At 44.9% G+C, this 18551-nt stretch overlaps 3 protein-coding genes across 3 annotated transcripts; all 3 read right to left on the bottom strand.

Annotated features, from left to right (window-relative positions):
• Window positions 1–213: 213 nt before the first annotated feature.
• BDB00DRAFT_879245 (uncharacterized protein) lies at window positions 214–2511 on the bottom strand (the record flags this gene model as incomplete). Its single annotated transcript, XM_053127845.1, has 6 exons — window positions 214–288; window positions 356–815; window positions 896–1641; window positions 1736–1830; window positions 1915–2163; window positions 2232–2511. 6 exons carry the CDS (start codon window positions 2509–2511, stop codon window positions 214–216), a joined length of 1905 nt encoding a protein of 634 aa, XP_052973082.1.
• A 6852-nt stretch (window positions 2512–9363) lies between these two features.
• Window positions 9364–10877, bottom strand: BDB00DRAFT_885371 (Mur ligase; the record flags this gene model as incomplete). The annotated part of the gene is made up of 2 exons (XM_053128405.1): window positions 9364–9596; window positions 9695–10877. 2 exons carry the CDS (start codon window positions 10875–10877, stop codon window positions 9364–9366), a joined length of 1416 nt encoding a protein of 471 aa, XP_052973081.1.
• Window positions 10878–16467: 5590 nt separating this feature from the next.
• On the bottom strand, window positions 16468–18547 carry BDB00DRAFT_775575 (major facilitator superfamily domain-containing protein; the record flags this gene model as incomplete). The annotated part of the gene is made up of 8 exons (XM_053120230.1): window positions 16468–16624; window positions 16808–16922; window positions 16992–17192; window positions 17271–17755; window positions 17842–17940; window positions 18012–18048; window positions 18132–18372; window positions 18491–18547. 8 exons carry the CDS (start codon window positions 18545–18547, stop codon window positions 16468–16470), a joined length of 1392 nt encoding a protein of 463 aa, XP_052973080.1.
• Between the last annotated feature and the right edge of the window lie 4 nt (window positions 18548–18551).

Raw genomic sequence — 18551 nt, 5'->3', positions numbered from 1 at the left:
TAGTTATTCTCTATTTCCATGATAACAAATCACAGCTTTGTACATGTGCCGTCGATAATTAAGAATGTGATCTAACAGCTCAATAAAAAAAAACCCGTGTCCGAAATTGGATTTAAAATCCTGTATGTAGTCTGAGACTTATTTAATCGGCTTAAAATGATAACAACACCACAAAAGGCTACGCATCTTCTTGTCAGAATCGAAGTGATATTTTTAGTGAGTTTCTTCAAGGTAATGGTGGTCTCGCGGACGACTCAGAACTAAATTAAGCATCGGCCGATAAATTCCCTAAAAGCAATGCGTGTATCTCAGTAGATAGCCAGTAACATTACTTTTTGTCATCATTATTTCGTACCTTCGGACCCGCGTTTCCTATTTTTGAGCGTAGACAGCACTTGGTAGGTATCTTTTCCTGTTCCATAAAATACTGATACATAGGATGGTTTATAGGGACTAGTTGGCGGAAGTAGACACGGACACGTTGCCATCCGTAGCCGTTGTGATGCATGCCCAGCCTATGAATGAGGGGCTGTAAGTGCAAGTAAAACAAAGTATAGTAGAATTTGCGATAAACGTTCTCCATCGAATCCACACCGCCAAAGCCGGTAATTGTTAACGCTTTCAGATCGATACCGCAGGATTTTTTTATGGTTTCATAATGAGCGTCTATACCACCCAAATCGCGAACCAAAAATCCTTTGAGCTTGCCGGTAGATCGGTCAAATCGAGCGACAACATTTTGTAAATGGGCTTCAAAAGTGAGTCCATTATCTCGACAAGGGGGAATAAATGCCTTGAGTAACAGCCGAATATATCTTATGAAAAAAGTTGAGATATCCATTATTACATTGTGTATAGTTTGTATAAATTCTGATGGGATATTTTCCATTCATACCTGTCTAAGAACTTTGCACGTTTTGCCTCAGTATCCAAGTTCCAAGCATATGTAACCAAAATCTCATCAGTGTCAGGTCTCTGGGCCTTTTCCACAAGCGAGGAGCCGACAGCGAACAAGTCATCACCCACGGACTGGCCGTTTCCGGGAAACTCAATGGATCGACGGATTATACACGCGCAATGCTTGGCAATGTCAACATTTGGATCGAGATGATATGTACTGGCTAATTCGGCCTGAATCATGAGGATATCGCGATCGTACGAGAGCCGGGGTATAACAATCTTGCTAAAAGCTGGGCCAAACGCGACCTCCTGGGGCATTATGGTATTGAGCTTGAATGTAGTTCGAATGCCAAGGCACAATTTGACTGTGGTGCTTTCCAATATACCAGGAAGAGCCACTGTGCGCATTGACGTAAGAGCACTTGCTGTAACATGGTTAGCCTCAGGCAGTACTTCTGCACCTTTAATTTTTTGTTCAATCATAGGAATCTGAAGCTCATGAATGGGAAGTAAAAGATGGCCGGTATATTTGGTGCGCTGTCCGCACGTGTCTCCTGTCTTTGCCAGGATTGCATTTACCAAGGGAGCAGCAATCTCCTCAAAGTTCCCACACACTTGCATATCATCTTTTGGGATTGCTGCAAGGCGGATTGTAGGCCTGTCCAGTAACGGTTCGAGCGAATCTCGGTCCAGCATGAGTCGACGCATTGCAGGGTCACCAATGGCCAAAGATTTATGCACCTAACCAAGGTAGTAATATGCATCAAGCATCAACGTATCTTATCAGCGCATGCATATATAAAATGTTTTTTCTCATAACAAAAAAACCGCGTACTGCATGATGAATTTTTGCTTCTAAATTCGCCTGCTCCCACTCTACAGAAGATGATTGTAAAGTTGGGCATGGTTTCGGGAAGTTATACGAATAAGCTATTATTATATATCACGTTAGTGTGCTAGTCTGTATACAATCATAAAAAAAAGTAAAAGAAAACAATCATCTTGCTGACTCACTCTGGAGCTCTATGGAACTAGCGAGCTCTGATTCGATTTCTTCAGCTGTGCTTTTGTGAATGTCATTCTCATAGGCAAAGCGATGCCACAGCTGGACCGCGGTGTATCCATTGGAAAGTGCTATTTTAGATCCCTCTTTTTCAAGTCCAAGTTTGTGAAGAACGTTGAGGATGTGAGTACGCGTGCCTCCTGAGTTTTTGATGAATGCACTGCTGTCAGCCACCATGGCACTATCGTCTGTTCCGTCTTCTCCGGTTGGTCCATAAATATATGGCAGCATATCCCAGGTACAAACAAGTCAATCTTGCGACACCGACTTCCGTTAAGAATGATGGTTTCCCCAGCCGACGCACTTAGCTCTGGGGTAGCGCGTAGAGGAACAATAGCATGAATATCGTCAATAACGATACTGGTGGCGGGATCTGAGACGCGTCGTAGAACTAGACACACTCCAGCTATATCGACGGTTCTGTCAGGTTCATCAATGAAATATGCAGTAACATATCCCTCAAGTATTAGGCACATGATCAATCTTGAGGTTGTTGCGAACTTTCCGTAATACGCATTTTTTGCTTTAGAGATGTATTCCGTAACCATAATTTGCGGTTTTTGGCGTAGCGAAGGAGAGAAGAGAGAGAGAGAGAGAGAGAGAGAAAACGGAAGGATCTGTTTAGTAACAGGTTATACACAAATGTCGCAAAAGGAATTTTTTTTGGAGGCTATGTTTCTGCTAACGAGACCAACGAGGTTTTCATCTGGCCAATGGTCACTTTTATTTGCCAACGGCATTGTCGATTTGTCAACGACATCGTCACTTGAGCAACAGCCCTGCGTTCTGCTAACGGACATTGCTGTTTAGCTAAGAGCTCGCTTCGCTCCCCGTCATTCGCGTCCCAAACCCACTCCCCCCCCCCGTGTTAGCACTCTCACTCAAGTGTTTCAGAGTTTTTTAAGTTAGCGCTGCATAAATATCATTCCAAAGCCCGAAAAACCTCGAGCACCGATCAGCAGCATTGCAGTCAATTAAAATAATAATGGTATGGACTTCTGTTTGCAAGAGCTACCTACTACTTCTTCTCGTGCTTTTCATCCATGTGCGCGTCTCACCTTAATTTTTTTGTTATTACCAAGTCACTCTATCGATTTCTCTATACTAGAATCTTAGTTTGGGCTCAAGTACATAGCAGGAGTGTAAGGTGCGCACAGGAACAAGACAAGAAGGGACAGAAAGACCGGACGAGAATGTGCTAGGTGCTTTCAGCAAGAACAGGACAAGACAAGAAGGAAACCTGGAGGTAGGAGACCAGATGGTGAGGGAAGAAACAAGAACAAGGTATAGGATGGAAACAAGATATCTGACTGATGTTTTATTATTCAAAGACTATGGTGTTTATATATCTTTTACTATGGAATTTAATAATGCGAATAAACGGAAAGATTGGTATTAGGGTTGATAATTCGGACGATGATGATGGATGATATTGTTACTTGGGGATTTAATAAGTGATCATCGAGGTTGAGGGTGATCACTTAGTAGAGGTCGAGGAATGTTCATAACATTACCTCCCCTCTTAGGCTCGAGTAGCACGAGAGCGGGTCGAACGCCGAGGTGATGGTGGTGGAGCAGGCTTGGTCGGATGCTGCATATGAAAGTCACGAACTACGTCAGCGGCGTTCCAAAGATTTGAAGCTGGTTCCCAGGTGTTTTCTGAGGGATCCATGTATCCCTTCCACGCAACTAAATATTGCAATTGACCCCGACGACGGCGACTGTCAAGTATACTGTCGACTTCGAAATGCTCTTCGCCCTGAACTTCTACAGGAGGCAATGGCGCAGGTACACGGTCTTGAATGTCCGGAGTCGCCGGGTTATCGCGAGGCGTTAACAGGGCAACGTGGAACACTGGGTGAACCCGTAGTGCAACAGGCAAGTTCAACTTGTAGGCATGGGAGCCAACACGCGCAATGATTTTGAATGGGCCCAAGCGAGTATGGTCAAGCTTCGAAGATGGCCTAACAGTCTTGATATTTTTGCTAGAGACATAAACGAAGTCGCCTATATTGAAGACTGGTGTGGGTCGATGGTGCGCGTTGTAGAACACGGCTTGCTGTTGCTGGGCGAGGCGAATTTCACTTTTCAACGATTCATGAAGTTCTTTCAACTCCTTACAAAACTCTTCGGTAGCACCAGAGAGACCTGAACCCTGGGGCGCTGGCAACAAAGAAAAACGTGGGTGGTAACCGTAGGTGGCCTCAAAAGGAGTATGGCGCGTACTTGACTGGACAGAATTGTTGTAGCTGAATTCGGCAACAGGTAACAAGGAAGACCAGTCGTCCTGCTGGTAATTGATATACGCGCGAAGATACTGCTCCAATATCGAATTTACTACCTCAGTTTGTCCGTCGGTTTCGGGCCTGAAAGCTGTTGACATATTTGACTTGATCTGGAGCAACTCGAGTAATGAACGCCAGAAACGCGACGTGAACAGTGCGCCACGATCCGAGACAATATCATTGGGTAGACCATGCAAACGGAAAACTTCCGTGACGAAAAGGTGGGCTAATTCGCTGGCCGTAATGGTGTCCTTGCATGGGACGAAGTGCGCCATTTTTGTCAATCGATCAACAACAACCCAAATTGCATTGTGACCTGACGAGGATGGCAAACCAACAATGAAGTCCATGCTGATGGAAGACCAGGGACGAGGAGGTACTTGTAAGGGCTTGAGCTCACCGAGAGGGGCTTGACGGGAGTGCTTCGAGCGTTTGCAGGTGCGACAATTGGAGACGTAACGTTTGACGAATTGACGTAGTCCCGGCCAGAAGAAACGCCGAGCCAACAGTTCGCAAGTCTTAGCGATACCGAAGTGGCCTGAGACTGGGTGATCGTGGTGTAGCCGCAACAATTCTAACTTCAACGCATCAACATCAGGTACATAGATGCGGTCATCGAGGAACAACAATCCTGAATCATCGTCGAAGCGATACCGGCTCATCTTGACGTGAAGCTGCCTGGGTATGCTGGAAGGGTGTTGTACGAGGTTCAAGATTCTTGCGGTCTTAGCATCGTCATCGTATTTATCGCGTATTGCTGATATCAGGTCGTCATCAACAGGGCAACTAGAGACAGCCCCAAGAACGACTTGATCCTCACGAAATATGGATTTTATTGGCTGTTTATCGCTATCGTCCCCCTTCCGGAAGGCCATGTCCGAGCGACGGGAGAGGGCATCGGCCTTGGGGTTCTTGGTGCCTGGACGGTACGTGATTGTGAAGTTTTCAACTTCGGACAGCTTAATAGCCCAGCGGGCATGACGACGACTAAGGGTGCGGGCACTGGATGACATGAAATACTCGAGGTTCTTGTGGTCAGTTAGGACAGTAACTTGGTGCTGGGAGCCTTGGAGATAATGGCGCCATACACGGAAACTGTCAACAATGGCAAGCATCTCTTTGTCATAGATGTCATAATTGACCTCGGCAGGATTCAACTTGCGACTATGGAAGGCTACAGGATGATGCACACCAGTAGAGTCGGGCTGGCTAAGCACCGCAGCAATGGCAAAGTCGGATGCATCAGTTTCAACAAAGATCGGTTGAGAAGGCACGAAATGCTGCAGAACTGGCGCAGTAGTGAAGCTCTGCTTGAGTGCTGAGAACGCGGTATCTTGTGTAGTAGTCCAATCGAACGGAACATCCTTCTTCAGCAGCGAGGTAAGGGGGGCAGTGATGCGAGAGTAATGGTGGATGAAACGGCGATAGAAATTGGCGAACCCAAGGAAAACCTGAATGTCATGAGTGTTTTTGGGGGTAGGCCAATCCAAGATGCAGGTTACCTTGGTTGGATCCATGCTGACACCCGAGCGACCCACGCGGAAACCAAGGAAATCAACCTCATCGACGTCGAAATTACACTTGTCAGCTTTGGCATAAAGGGCTGACTCACGAAGTTTTTGCAAGACTAGCTTGACATGTTCATCGTGCTCTGCTTGATTGTCGCTGAAGATCAAGATGTCATCCAAGTACACGATAACGAACTGGTCAAGATACTCGTGCAGGGCATTATTAATAAGTGCTTGGAAGGAACCCGGCGCATTGGTCAAACCGAAGCTCATAACATTATACTGAAAATGACCGTATCTTGTGCGGAAGGCGGTTTTCCATTCATCACCCTTGGCTATACGGATACGATGATAAGCATTGCGGATATCAAGCTTGGTAAAGACGGTGGCAGATGAAAGACGGTCGAGCATTTCGTTGATCAGAGGCAATGGGTAACGATTCTTGATGGTGATCTTGTTAAGCCCACGGTAATCAACGCAAAGGCGTAGGGAACCGTCCTTTTTCTTGACAAACAAGATGGGGGCTCCAGCAGGACTAGTCGAACGACTGATGAAACCGTTATCCAGGTTGGTCTTTATATATTCACGTAGGACGCCGAGTTCTTCTTGTGATAAGGAATAGATCGGCCCATATGGAACTTGAGTATCCTCAGCAATCGGGATAGCATGATCGATGCCTGGACGAGAAGGGGGAAGGGCATCAGCTTGGTCCTTACTGAACACATCAGCAAAAGCGCGATATTTGGATGGCAGCGAGGAATTAGCAGTGGATCCTTCAACTGTGACGGAAGCGATGGATGACAGGGACCCTAAGGGGTCGACATGGACTGAAAACGCTTGGGCGCCCTTTTGGATAAGTGACTTGATAGTAAGTGCACTAACCAGTCGGATATCCGGTGGATGCTTAGCAGTGGGTGGTGAAGGATGTGAATTGCTGCTGTAAGGTACTGGCAAGCAATCTGTGGTGCAGGTGGTGGAAGTCAGGTCGATGTGGCCAGTGCGCCAATTGATAGATGGATTATGCTTGATCAACCAGGGCATACCAAGAATGATGCTGTATTGTCCCAAGGACGTTGGATACAGCAAAATTCGTTCATGGTGTTGGCCAACGAACAGATCGACTGGACATTCGTCAGTGATAATACCGGAACGAAGAGCTCGACCGTCGACTGTGCGGACCAAGAGTGGGTTGTTACTTTTGATGGACGGCAAGTTGTGATGGCGTGCGAAGGATTCATCGACAAAATTCTCCATGGCACCCGAATCGATCATGGCATGTGTTTTTACTATACGACCCGAAATATCGATGGATACCGACATTTTGAGAGGATGGTGCAAGGAAGGTGAGGATTTCGGAGAAGATGAAGCAGGCAGAGGTGGAATAACAGAAGAGCAGAGAGGTTTTGTTTCAACAGTTGTTTTATTTGACGTTACTTCTGATGATAGGGAGCCCATGGTATACTCTCTTACAGGCCATGGGAGGTGCCTTTTCCCGACTTCTTAGGGCAAGTGCGGGCCTCATGACCTTCACCACCGCAGTATAAGCAGAGACCAAGCTGACGTCGACGAGCCTTTTCCTCTGCCGACAATGGGATGAACTTGGTTTTAGCTGCATCCAGGTCCATGGGCTGCACAGCGCTTGTGGTGTTGGTGGGGGGAACTGTGACCGGTGCCGAAAATCTTTGACGAGGGCGAAACGGCTGATTGCGTCGTTGCCCTTCTCTTTCGCGCATTCTGTTGTCGAGTTCGATTACCTTCGTTACATACGACCACAGCTCAACTGGCATGTCGCGAGTGGCGAGCTCATCCTTAAGGCGATCGCGGAGGCTTTTGCGAAAGATGGCAAGGAGGGCAGCATCATTGAACTGAGTGCGTAAGGCGAAGCGGCGGAAGGTGGCGGCGTGCTCAGAAGCTGCAGTCGAACCCTGACGTAGGTCTAGCAAGCTGTTTTCGATTTCCAGTAGTTCGTTGACCTGTCCAAAAGCCGAACGAAATTCATCAAGGAAGAGCGAAAACGAAAGCATGCACGGATCAACCTCGTCCGTACCGATGTCATCGAGATAAGGCTGAGCCCAATCGAACGCAGGTCCAGCCATGAAAGAACACATGAAACAAATTTTTGAAAGGTCGTCAGCAAACCTGTCCTGATTCATGTGTATGGCCATCTTGACGTGGGTGATGAACGAGCGGATGTCCTCAGTGTTGCCCTTAAAAATTGGTGGGTCATTTACACGGATGGCACGGCGGTACGCGGGTGCTTGTGAATCCAGGGAGAGGTTTTGGAGACCCTCTGCGATGCTGGCAGCATTGATCGAGGACTCCGGAGTTTGAGCACGGACGTATTTGGGCATATGGATTGACAAGGGGAAAAATAGGAGACAGGAAGTACAAGAGAGTCAGTGGGGAAACGGAGTATCTTAAAAAGGAAATATCGAAGAATGAGAGGGAATGTAGGGTGACAATAAATAGATAGAAATGGTAAAAGTGGTATAGAGATCAAGGGGCAGTAATGAATCAGAAAAAGGTAAAGTGGATTTACTGGAATGAAGTATTAGAGTCAGAGAAGGAAGAAAGCAGGTAACACTGAATGAGTCAGATATGATGTAAGGTGCGCACAGGAACAAGACAAGAAGGGACAGAAAGACCGGACGAGAATGTGCTAGGTGCTTTCAGCAAGAACAGGACAAGACAAGAAGGAAACCTGGAGGTAGGAGACCAGATGGTGAGGGAAGAAACAAGAACAAGGTATAGGATGGAAACAAGATATCTGACTGATGTTTTATTATTCAAAGACTATGGTGTTTATATATCTTTTACTATGGAATTTAATAATGCGAATAAACGGAAAGATTGGTATTAGGGTTGATAATTCGGACGATGATGATGGATGATATTGTTACTTGGGGATTTAATAAGTGATCATCGAGGTTGAGGGTGATCACTTAGTAGAGGTCGAGGAATGTTCATAACAAGGAGACATAATTTAGTGCTGTTGATCACCTTCAATGCATTAGTTGCAATAGCAGGAAGCATTTTAAGAATAAAAATAAAACTGCTGCAAGAACGAAGCAAATTCCTAGTAATGAACATTAGCAGTTAGCTTATAAAGATATTGAGGGAACGATAATAATACAGTAGTGTCAAGTCGGTTTAGTCTTCTAGTAATGATGATGAATGACTATGACCATGCAAAGTAGTTATCATCTACGACGCACATTGCCATGTGTGACGGAGAAACATGCGTTTGATTATTTAATAGTGCCGCATCAAATTGATGCTTTCATGGTTTGATGATCTTTGTTATTCCAATGTCAAAAAATACATTCCCGTCAGCGAAATGAAGAGCTGTTGTCCAAGTAATGATGCTGTCGGCGAAATAATTACTCCATTAGCGATCAGCGAAGTGCCGCTGGCCAAATGAATTGGTGAGGCCAAAATGGAAACGCCGTTAGCGAAACGAGGACACCGTTGGCTGACCGACAAAGCAAAAGAAATCCCGTTAACCAAAGATTAAGTAAAAACATGTCCATACACGAATTCAAGGTTCTGTAAGCTTGAGATGAAAGTTATTACTGTACATGAACGCTTTCCTGATACTGTCAATGATTTATTGTACAGGAATGCCCAATACCGCCAACACATGGCCGACTAAAATTAGACTACCCGTCGTCAAAACTTGTATCTTCTCCTTATGCGTTTTAGAGTAGTCGATGATCCATTCTACCGCGTCTTCAGCAGTTTGTAGCATTTGATGAATATTCTTCGCGTCGAATGAAGGATTTCGCTTTTTCCACATGTCCACCATTGCGGCGTGCATAGAAACAGATTCGTCCGTTGAAGCTTTTATAGCATTATATAAACAGTTTTGTATTGTTAATATGCTGAGGTTTGTCGCTTGTTAAAAAGAAGCTCTATTGAACGTGCATTTAAGCATTTACCTGTAGTATGCTCCTGTCGAAATGCGGTGTTACAGCTGAACATGACATGATCAAAATGCACATTTGACTGAATATCCGTGATTAATTCCAGCAGTTGAGTACCGTCCCGCCCATTGGTGCAGTTGAACAGTAATATCCGCTTAACAGGCTCATTGTCTTCGTCTTTCTTCAGCGCGCCTTGGAACCAGTCGACACAAACTTGGATACTTTCCATTGTATGCGCACCGTCCAAATAGAAGATCACTTGATTGGCCTGGGACCGATACCTAGTATCTTTGACATTCACGCGTTGACCACGTCCTGGCCATACCACCTGGGCTAATCCGGCTTTAAATTCTTCTGGAACGGCATTCTTATCTAGACAAGTACCGCGACATTTTTCTAGCCAAATTCGGGACATTTCGATTGCCATCAGCGCATTTTGCATTTGGTGGGTACCATCCAAGCCCAATGTCACGGCGTCAAGCTGCTTGATATCTTTTGGATATAGTACTGTTACCAATGAACCTTTCTCTTGTGCACGCTGTTGAATAATCGCCATGGCTTGAGGGATTTGCTCAAACGTGACAACGGGCGTATCGGGTTTGATGATGCCAGCCTGATCCCACGTGATTTCCTCAATGGTATGACCGAGTACATCGACATGGTCAATACCAAGTGCAGTTATACCACACACTATGGGCTTTTCGATGATATTGGCCACACCGTGCTCTCCGCGGACACCCACCTCGATGATGGCTACGTCGACTTTCTCTTGCAGGAATGCGTGAACCGCAACTAAGAACATATATATGAAATACGAAGGCATCTCCGGGCAAAATAATAATTCAGGCGAAAGCTCGAGTGGATTGCTATCATCAGTTGCCATTCCCTTCTGAATTTGCAGTGCCCAGTCTTCGTGTCTATCGTTGATAGTACTCTTGAGCCGCTGCCAAACGTCTTGATTGTATTTTGCAAAAAGATCTTCACTGATCGGCACACCGTTGATCCTTATGCGCTCGCGGATTGTGATCAAATGAGGTGATGTAAACAACCCAGTTTTGATCGGTTGCTGGTGTTGCTTGTCATTTGAGGAGTTGAGATGCAAAAGGATTGACTGTGTAAATGCAGACGTTGAGCCTTTGCCTTTAATCCCAGAAATATATATGATATTTAAATCGTTAAGAGCGCTTGGCTTTTTCATCGTGATTGGCAATAGAAAGCAATCAGTACATTTTTCATCGGAACTCAAGCAACCAACCTCTTTGACAAAAAATGAGGGCTTATTACCTCATAGCCAACGCGTTTAAGGTATGCACGTGCTTCGGGAAGGAATAGTGAAGGACATTTGTTCTGAGCGCGTTCTTCCGCTATGGTTGTTAGCGATTTGATTTTCGCTAATGCTTCCTATTCAAATGAAGTCTATAGTATTAGGATATAAAGTCTTCTCTAAACGAATACCAACAACAATCACAAAAGTATATCTTACCTCATACACAGTGAAGGTCATTGCTAACAGCCGTATCAGTTTTTTACTGTTCAACTTTTATTAACGTTATTTATATAAAACACTTCGGATGTTTTGGTCACCAAAGCGGCGCGCGAACTCCTGCAGCGATAAGACAAACAAAAGAAATGATACCCACGTTCGTCATCACACAAATTATTGACACGAGCCTTTCTGGCCTTCGCTCCTTGGTCTTGAACCCCTCTGCTTCGCTACGTGTCAATCCCTACGAAGCTTCAGCTCGACGGCTCGTTATTGTCATACGTAGGTGTGCTATATTATTCAAACATTGGAACACATGTGGTCAGCCCACGGCTTTTGCAGCAAAATTTACTAGGATCGCCCCATGCTGTTTATGTTTTGCTCGATTGTTCCAACCTTGCTTTTGGATCAGCACAAATATTTATATTGTCTCTATCCCCGCATACTAAGGAGCAAAACTGCGCCCATTCAGAGACACATATCCACAAGTGTATATTGAAGCTGGGATATTCGGGAAAAGTACTACCCGGAAGTTTTGGAAGGGGGATACAAAGGCTAAAAACGATTAAACAAAAAACGCTAAGCTTCTGCAAGATATATTCCAACGTAACTTCGATGCAAGTGAAAAAGCAGCAACTTCAAGACTTGAAAAAAGATTGGGGCGTCAACACAAGTTTAAAATTATAAAAGTTCTTGGTCGACGCAAAGTTCTAGCAGTATATTGGGACATGTGTTAAGGGCATGCATACTTTTTGCCAAGAGGAGACACAAGAGAAAGAGCGTTTGAAGAAGAAAGCACGGACAGCATGATCGTCCTGCAACTTTTGGAATGATTTGACCACGTTGAAAGCAGTGTATCCTTCTCCTTTTAGGTTAGGGAATACGCCAGCAGGAAAAAAAAATTGAAGGAATATATGCAAACAGCTGCAGAAACTCCATTGTACGCTGTAGAATTGAAGTTCGGCGCCTAAACTGCAATGTAGGAAGTAGTGCCAAAGTGAGGAAGCTGCCGCACATTAGCATAACAGATCAATACATTTATCTGAAAGTAAATGATAGACAGGTATATTCTTTAGATTTTTCGATACCGCCACTGTCTTCATTATTTCTATCGTATCATAGTCATCGTTATCATCATGGCCAACAAAAGCAACAATAGCACGATCCCAAAAATAATAATATTGATGATCAATGCATCGATCCAGCCTGCTGCTACCTAGTGATAGTGAATGGGACGATACGCCGATAATAGTCGATGATCCACAACTGCGTGATGATGACGACAACGTGGTTGATAATGGTGACTTCCGTTGATTACATTGGCTCTAAGTTGTGGTACTGCAAAGTGTTGGACTCTGTTGAGCTGATTTGTGATCCTTTTTTAAACTTTGATGCAATCTTGCCATATAAATTATTCGGGGATGACGAGCCGGTAGTAGATTAAGAAAGAGATGATGATCGGTTGATGTGCCAGGCTGACAACATCGAATTTGACAATACGATCGAAGATAATACAGCAGGCTAGTAGTAGTAATGGCCTAAAAAAAGAAAACTGCCATGTAATAAATCAATCGCCAACAGTCCTGGCCGCAACAAATCAACTCGTATCCATCCCATATCCTTTGACACTCGTCTTCAACTTCATTTGTTTGTTTACAACTCCACCATCTATCCATGCTGATCACTTTCGTCGTAATCTTATTCGCCGGCGTTCACAACGTTCCTGATATTATGATTATTCCTTTTACTGTTGCTGGGATACGACAAGCTATTGGTTTTTATCAGTTGACAGAGGATCTGCGAAATAACATTGCCTGCAGCAAGTGCTACGCCATATATCTATCGTCACCGACGTTCCACGAGCTATGCACCAAGCTAAGCAGCACGATGGACGGAGCTCTTTGCAGTACCCCTTTGTTCAAATCAACCACCAACAGTCGTCGCTTGTCCAATAAGGAGTACACCTATTATCCCCTACAACAAGCCTGTAAAAGCTCTTGATGCGACGAGGTTTCGAGGACACAATACTTAACTGGCGAAAATGTCGGGTCTCAAGAGTAGGTGATCTCGGTGATGTGTATGAGAACATGAAGGATTCCAACCACGACATCTTTGTCGAAGACCCTCGCTCGTTGTGCTGACACTTAACATTGAATGACGTGCATCCTTTGACAGCGGTTACTCGTGTGTGGTGTCATTTACATCACCATCAACAACCTCCCTCGTGCCGATCGCCAAAAAGTGGAGAACGTCATACTTGTAGGTGTTATGCCTGGACCAAGTGAGCCGAAGACCTACGAGATGAACCACTACCTTGAGCCATTCGTCGACGTCTCATTGCCCTGTACGACGGCATTGAGATGAGCACATTCCAAGAACCACAAGGCACACGCATTCGCGCAGCTCTGCTTAACGTTGCCTGCGATATACCTGCTGCTCGGAAGGTTGGTGGCTTCACTTCGCATGCCAGTACGCGAGCATGTAGCAAATGCACGCGCGAGTTTGTCGTTTTTCCAGGCACTACAAAACTGGATTATTCAGGTCACCAAATTCCGTCCTCGGACCTGCGGACAAAGGAGGGTAACCTACGCGACGCGCAGCAATGGCTAGCAGCAACAACACCAAGAGCGCGATACAACGTCGGGCGTGAGACAGGGACGCGCTGGTCGCAGCTCCATCGTCTTCACTACTTTGATCCGGTCTCGTCTGTACTTATTGATGTTATGCACAATTTGTTTCTGGGGACTGCCGCTCGGATGGTGTTTGGATGGAGGACTTTCGGTTATTTCCGTGAAGCTGACTATGAGGTTATGCAAGAGCGCGCTGACGGGATTGTGTTGCCGCCTGGAATGCCTACCCTGAAGCGCAAGATCCAGCGCAAGTTTGGCTTCATGACGGCTGAGGACTGGAAGACATGGACGCTCGTCTACTCCGCATTTGTCCCCAAACCCATCCTCCCTCCTGGTCACATGGCGAACTGGATGCTTTTCGTCGCTGCGTGCCGTCACATTATCCAAACCACGGCCACATATGAGCGTCTCGACCAAGCTCACATTTTATTCGAGCGTTTCATATGTGGTTGTGCAGCATTATACGGTCCTGATTTTGTTACGCCCAATATGCATTTGCATTTACGTACCACCATCGAAGACTTTGGGCCGGTCTACGCACATTGGTTGTTCAGCTTCGAGCGATACAACGGTTTCTTGAAAGACGCGTACACGAACCAGAAGAACTCTTTCGAGGTTACCTTTATGAAAGGATTCGTCGAGAAGGCTGGTGCTCTTGATTTCGTGACGAATGAGGTCCCCGCTTTGCTCAGCTACCACAACAGCTCGGGATGCTTGTACAAATGGCCGGTCAATATGTATCCTCCCTCGTCTCATACACCAACAATGACACGCCATTCGACCCGTACGCTTTCATCCAATTATCCTTAGACACGGGTATCGACGTGGACGGTAGCGAGTCGTTGCCCCCTGACACGATCACTTCCATGACAAGTGGAAAAACAATACGGCTGCCAGGTGATCGCTTAAACCTGCTCGTCAGCTTCTATCAGCAACATTATGATCAAACGACCGTTATCAGTGCCCAGTCTGGTAAACGACCGATCCATCCTCACACACTCATAGTGCATGACGGGGTGGAAACATTTCAAGCAATTGAGATTTTCGGACAGACTTCCGGTCAGCAACTTCGAGATCTTTGCGTGGGTCCTACGTCCAAGCCTTGTTTATTCAGGGTAATGGAGTCGTTGCATGGACCGGCTAGGTCCAATTTGTTTTCAAGCACAATCTCCTCGTTGATGGCAGACAGAAGACGCACTCATTTGCCTTCGTCCGTTGGTATCGCGCAGCAGCAAGGCAGCAACGCTTTGAAGATGAGGGCCTGGAAGAGTGGTTGGGCAGCTTTATGGCAGAAGGAACTGACTCCATCTTGCCCATCCACCGTATTCACTCGCAGGTGGCCATTGTCAAGTTTGGTTCGCAAAGAAACGCCAATACTGCTAGAATCATAGTGATACCGCTTGCTAGGAAAGTGTTTTTGTAGAAAAAATAAAGCACTTCTTGCTCGATCTGAACGTCAGTACCGGGGACTAATACACTCGTATACTTCCTATTGAGCCCTTTCAACTGTGTCGAGGCATCGGCTCTGGACTGCACATCCGATTCGTTCACGTACTCAAATGCCTATGTATAGCATCGCTAATATATTAGCAGCTATTCCGACATTCTACAGCAGACATGATATCAATGAGTAGGGTAATTAAGCAATAAATACACATGGGCGATCTGAAGGCAAGCCCCAAACGACGCAGCCCACGTCCTCGTCTTCCCTCCTCTGTATCACTTAACTCGGGCGACATGTATTCCCTCCTAAAACGCTCGCCCTAAGGAAAGCGCGCCTCCAGCCCAACTGCATGGCTGGCATGAAGCAATACTAGTATTCATCCTTTATGTGTTTGAGCATTGGTAATAATAAAAAACACAAAATATGAAATAGTTATGTAACAGACAATAAGAAGGTTTATCTTGAAGTGCTACTGTTTTCTTTTCTTATAGTATCATCACTCTCGAATTGCCATCTCCTTGTGAGACGGAAGAAGATACTGCCTGCTGCTGGTTGTTAACAACGAGTGATACAGCTTTTATATGTTTCTGTTGCTGTTATTGCTGGCGCTATTTAGTGCTGGCAACGCTTGTCAAAACCAACATCTAATTCTTGATAGCTGCCATCTCCGCTTGAAGTACCCTATTGGAACCAGGAACATAAGCAAGTGGCAACCCGATCTTGCGATAACACCACGGGTAACTGATGCTGAGCGGTACGGCCGTTGATCCTTGGTTGGTAAGTCTATATTTTTTTTTCTCATGCCCATTCAATATTGCAATCCATCGTCATATTCTTTGTTATATACATTCAACACTACACTCCATCGTGTTTTACATTGTTTTTTGACGATGCAGACAATCATGAATTATGCACTAGAAGCTGCAATGGTTATATCGATGTTGCCCCTACACACTTGCAAACGAGCAGCGAACATATATAGACAGAAACAAATTGGTTCAAATATACTGCAGGTACAGCAGCCAGACATATATCGACCTGTACCTATACCCCATACTTTGTCAAATCAGTTTTGAAGCATCCATAGTTTTTTATTATGGATTTCTTAAAAGTAAAAGTTGCACGGAAAGTATCTAGAAGCCCTACAAGGTTTAAAAGTCGTCTCTATCTGCGCAGGGAAAACTTATTTTGGATGCATAGTAACTTTTTTAATTGAGATATATACACAAATTTACATTTGCTCCCTTCTGAAACGCCATGCTGGGCCGTAGTTCAATAGTATCAGTAATAAAATATTTGAAATTGTGAGAAACGCACCCAATAAGGTATACATCCACCCAACACCAACAGCCGTCATAAGAGGATCAACCAGGGCGGTTCCAATGGCACTAACAGTAAGCAAAAGTATGTTTAGAAAAAAAATGGCACGCAACTTTTTGATACAATTTTAAAATAAGTAGAATGCAGGCTGCAAAGCTATAATACTGATAGAGTGATTGTTTGCAACGCGTATCATCTGCACTTAGTAGACATCATGAACAGACTCATTATCAGAAACAGTAGAAACTTACGAAAACAGCAGGCGAACCATAGTAAGGCTGGCAGCAGTTGAAGCACCTTTTGCAGGACGAAGATCCATAACCAAACATCTCACTCCGGAGTTCACAAAGGCTATGTTGATGCTCACTATAAAAAGGTGCGAATATTACTAATATTGCGGCATTATTCGTTAAAAAAGCCATTTATAGTACATACAGAAGAATTGAAGGACTAGTGGAACAGCCACGGGCGCGTTCAAAAGAAAAATCCAGCCGTGTATTGCTGTCAATATCTGGGCGCTAATGGCATGGTACCAGATATACAACAACCGTGCTCTGTAAATTGGAAAGTCTACTGGAAGGTTTCGCCCATTGACTTTGTTACACTTTTTCATTGAAGATCCATTGTCCCTTTCTGCTTTCCCATCATCAACCTGTGTTGCAGAAATGCCGCTGTTGATGCTATCTCTGCCATAGTAGTCGTTTGCCACCCGACGAAATGTCCGGTTGAGAAAAGGGCTCACGATAAAGCCACTCGCAACAGTCCCGATGCTTTGGGCAAGAAAACACAGGCTGGTGTTTTGTACGTTCAAGTGATAATAGCTCCTGAATAAATATGACATGTTGACGAGGTAACAAGATTTAGCACCAAAGTACGAGGCCGAGATTAGCATAGCAACGAGAATATCTGGCTCCAATAAGTTGTGGAACGGGACATGAAAACTTGGCACCTTCCTGAAGCGATTTGTTGTAGCAACGGCGACAGCATCATCCGGATCCTCAGCAGAGAAAGTGGTGATACTGGTAGAAACAAGCTCAATGGCATGATAGTGATGCTTGTTGCTCATCTTGCTTTGGATCCATTGTAGAGGCGTTGGGTTATACCCCCTACCTGCTAATGCAGGGAGGGTTTCTGGGAGAAACATGACAACTATGAGAAACACAGATCCAATAAAGCAGGGCAACACCCAAAATATCCAGCTATGGAATAATATATATAAATTCAATCAAATTTAGTTTTCGGGCGTCATATGTTTCTTCATTTTGTTCTGTTTGTCGTTTCATACCGCCATGAAAGATGTTGAGTGATAATCCCACCGAGTATTGGCCCTGACACCAGGGAGATTTTGTACCCGAGACTACCGTATGAGCTGTACCCGGCTCGCCTTTAGGCGTAATTTTTAAAGTCAAATTTAATGCAGCAAAAGAAAAATGACCTTATACAAATGACATTTACGTTGCAGGTGTTGATATATCCGTAATGACACCGGACCCTTATATAGATGTGTTTCATCAGAAATGGTGGTTAATATTTTTCGTTTCTTAAGAGCTCGCTAAATTATATAGTATCAATTACCAGTGACGGGAATAGCACTTCCAGCAAAAGCTTGCAGCATTCGTAATACAATGAGAGTATAAACCGTTGAGGAGGCCCCAATTCCTGCGCACGCAGCAGCCGCTACTGGCATTGTTATGATATAAAGTGGGCGTCGGCCCCACTGGTCAGATAGTGGTCCCCATAATGTTGGAGCGAAAGCTTGAATCAGTTTATATCCGGAAACGCCTAAATTGACTGCGGATGCTGTCGTATGAAGGTCCTAAAAGAGAATAAATAGACGTAATGGTGTAGTTGTTATTAATTAAGCGTCAGATTACCAGCGACTAGTCATGATGTTAACAATGGCGGCTGTTTGTTAAGGATAGCAAAACACATACCTTTGTTATTACATCAAGAGCAGGATAAAATATAGTTATGGGTAATGAAGATATCATTTGG

This window comes from Zychaea mexicana, assembly GCF_025766255.1.
Source record: "Zychaea mexicana strain RSA 1403 chromosome Unknown BDB00scaffold_166, whole genome shotgun sequence".
Classification (NCBI taxonomy): domain Eukaryota; kingdom Fungi; phylum Mucoromycota; class Mucoromycetes; order Mucorales; family Lichtheimiaceae; genus Zychaea; species Zychaea mexicana.
Note: the sequence above shows the minus strand (reverse complement) of the source record. Positions and strands in the feature narration are given on the sequence as shown.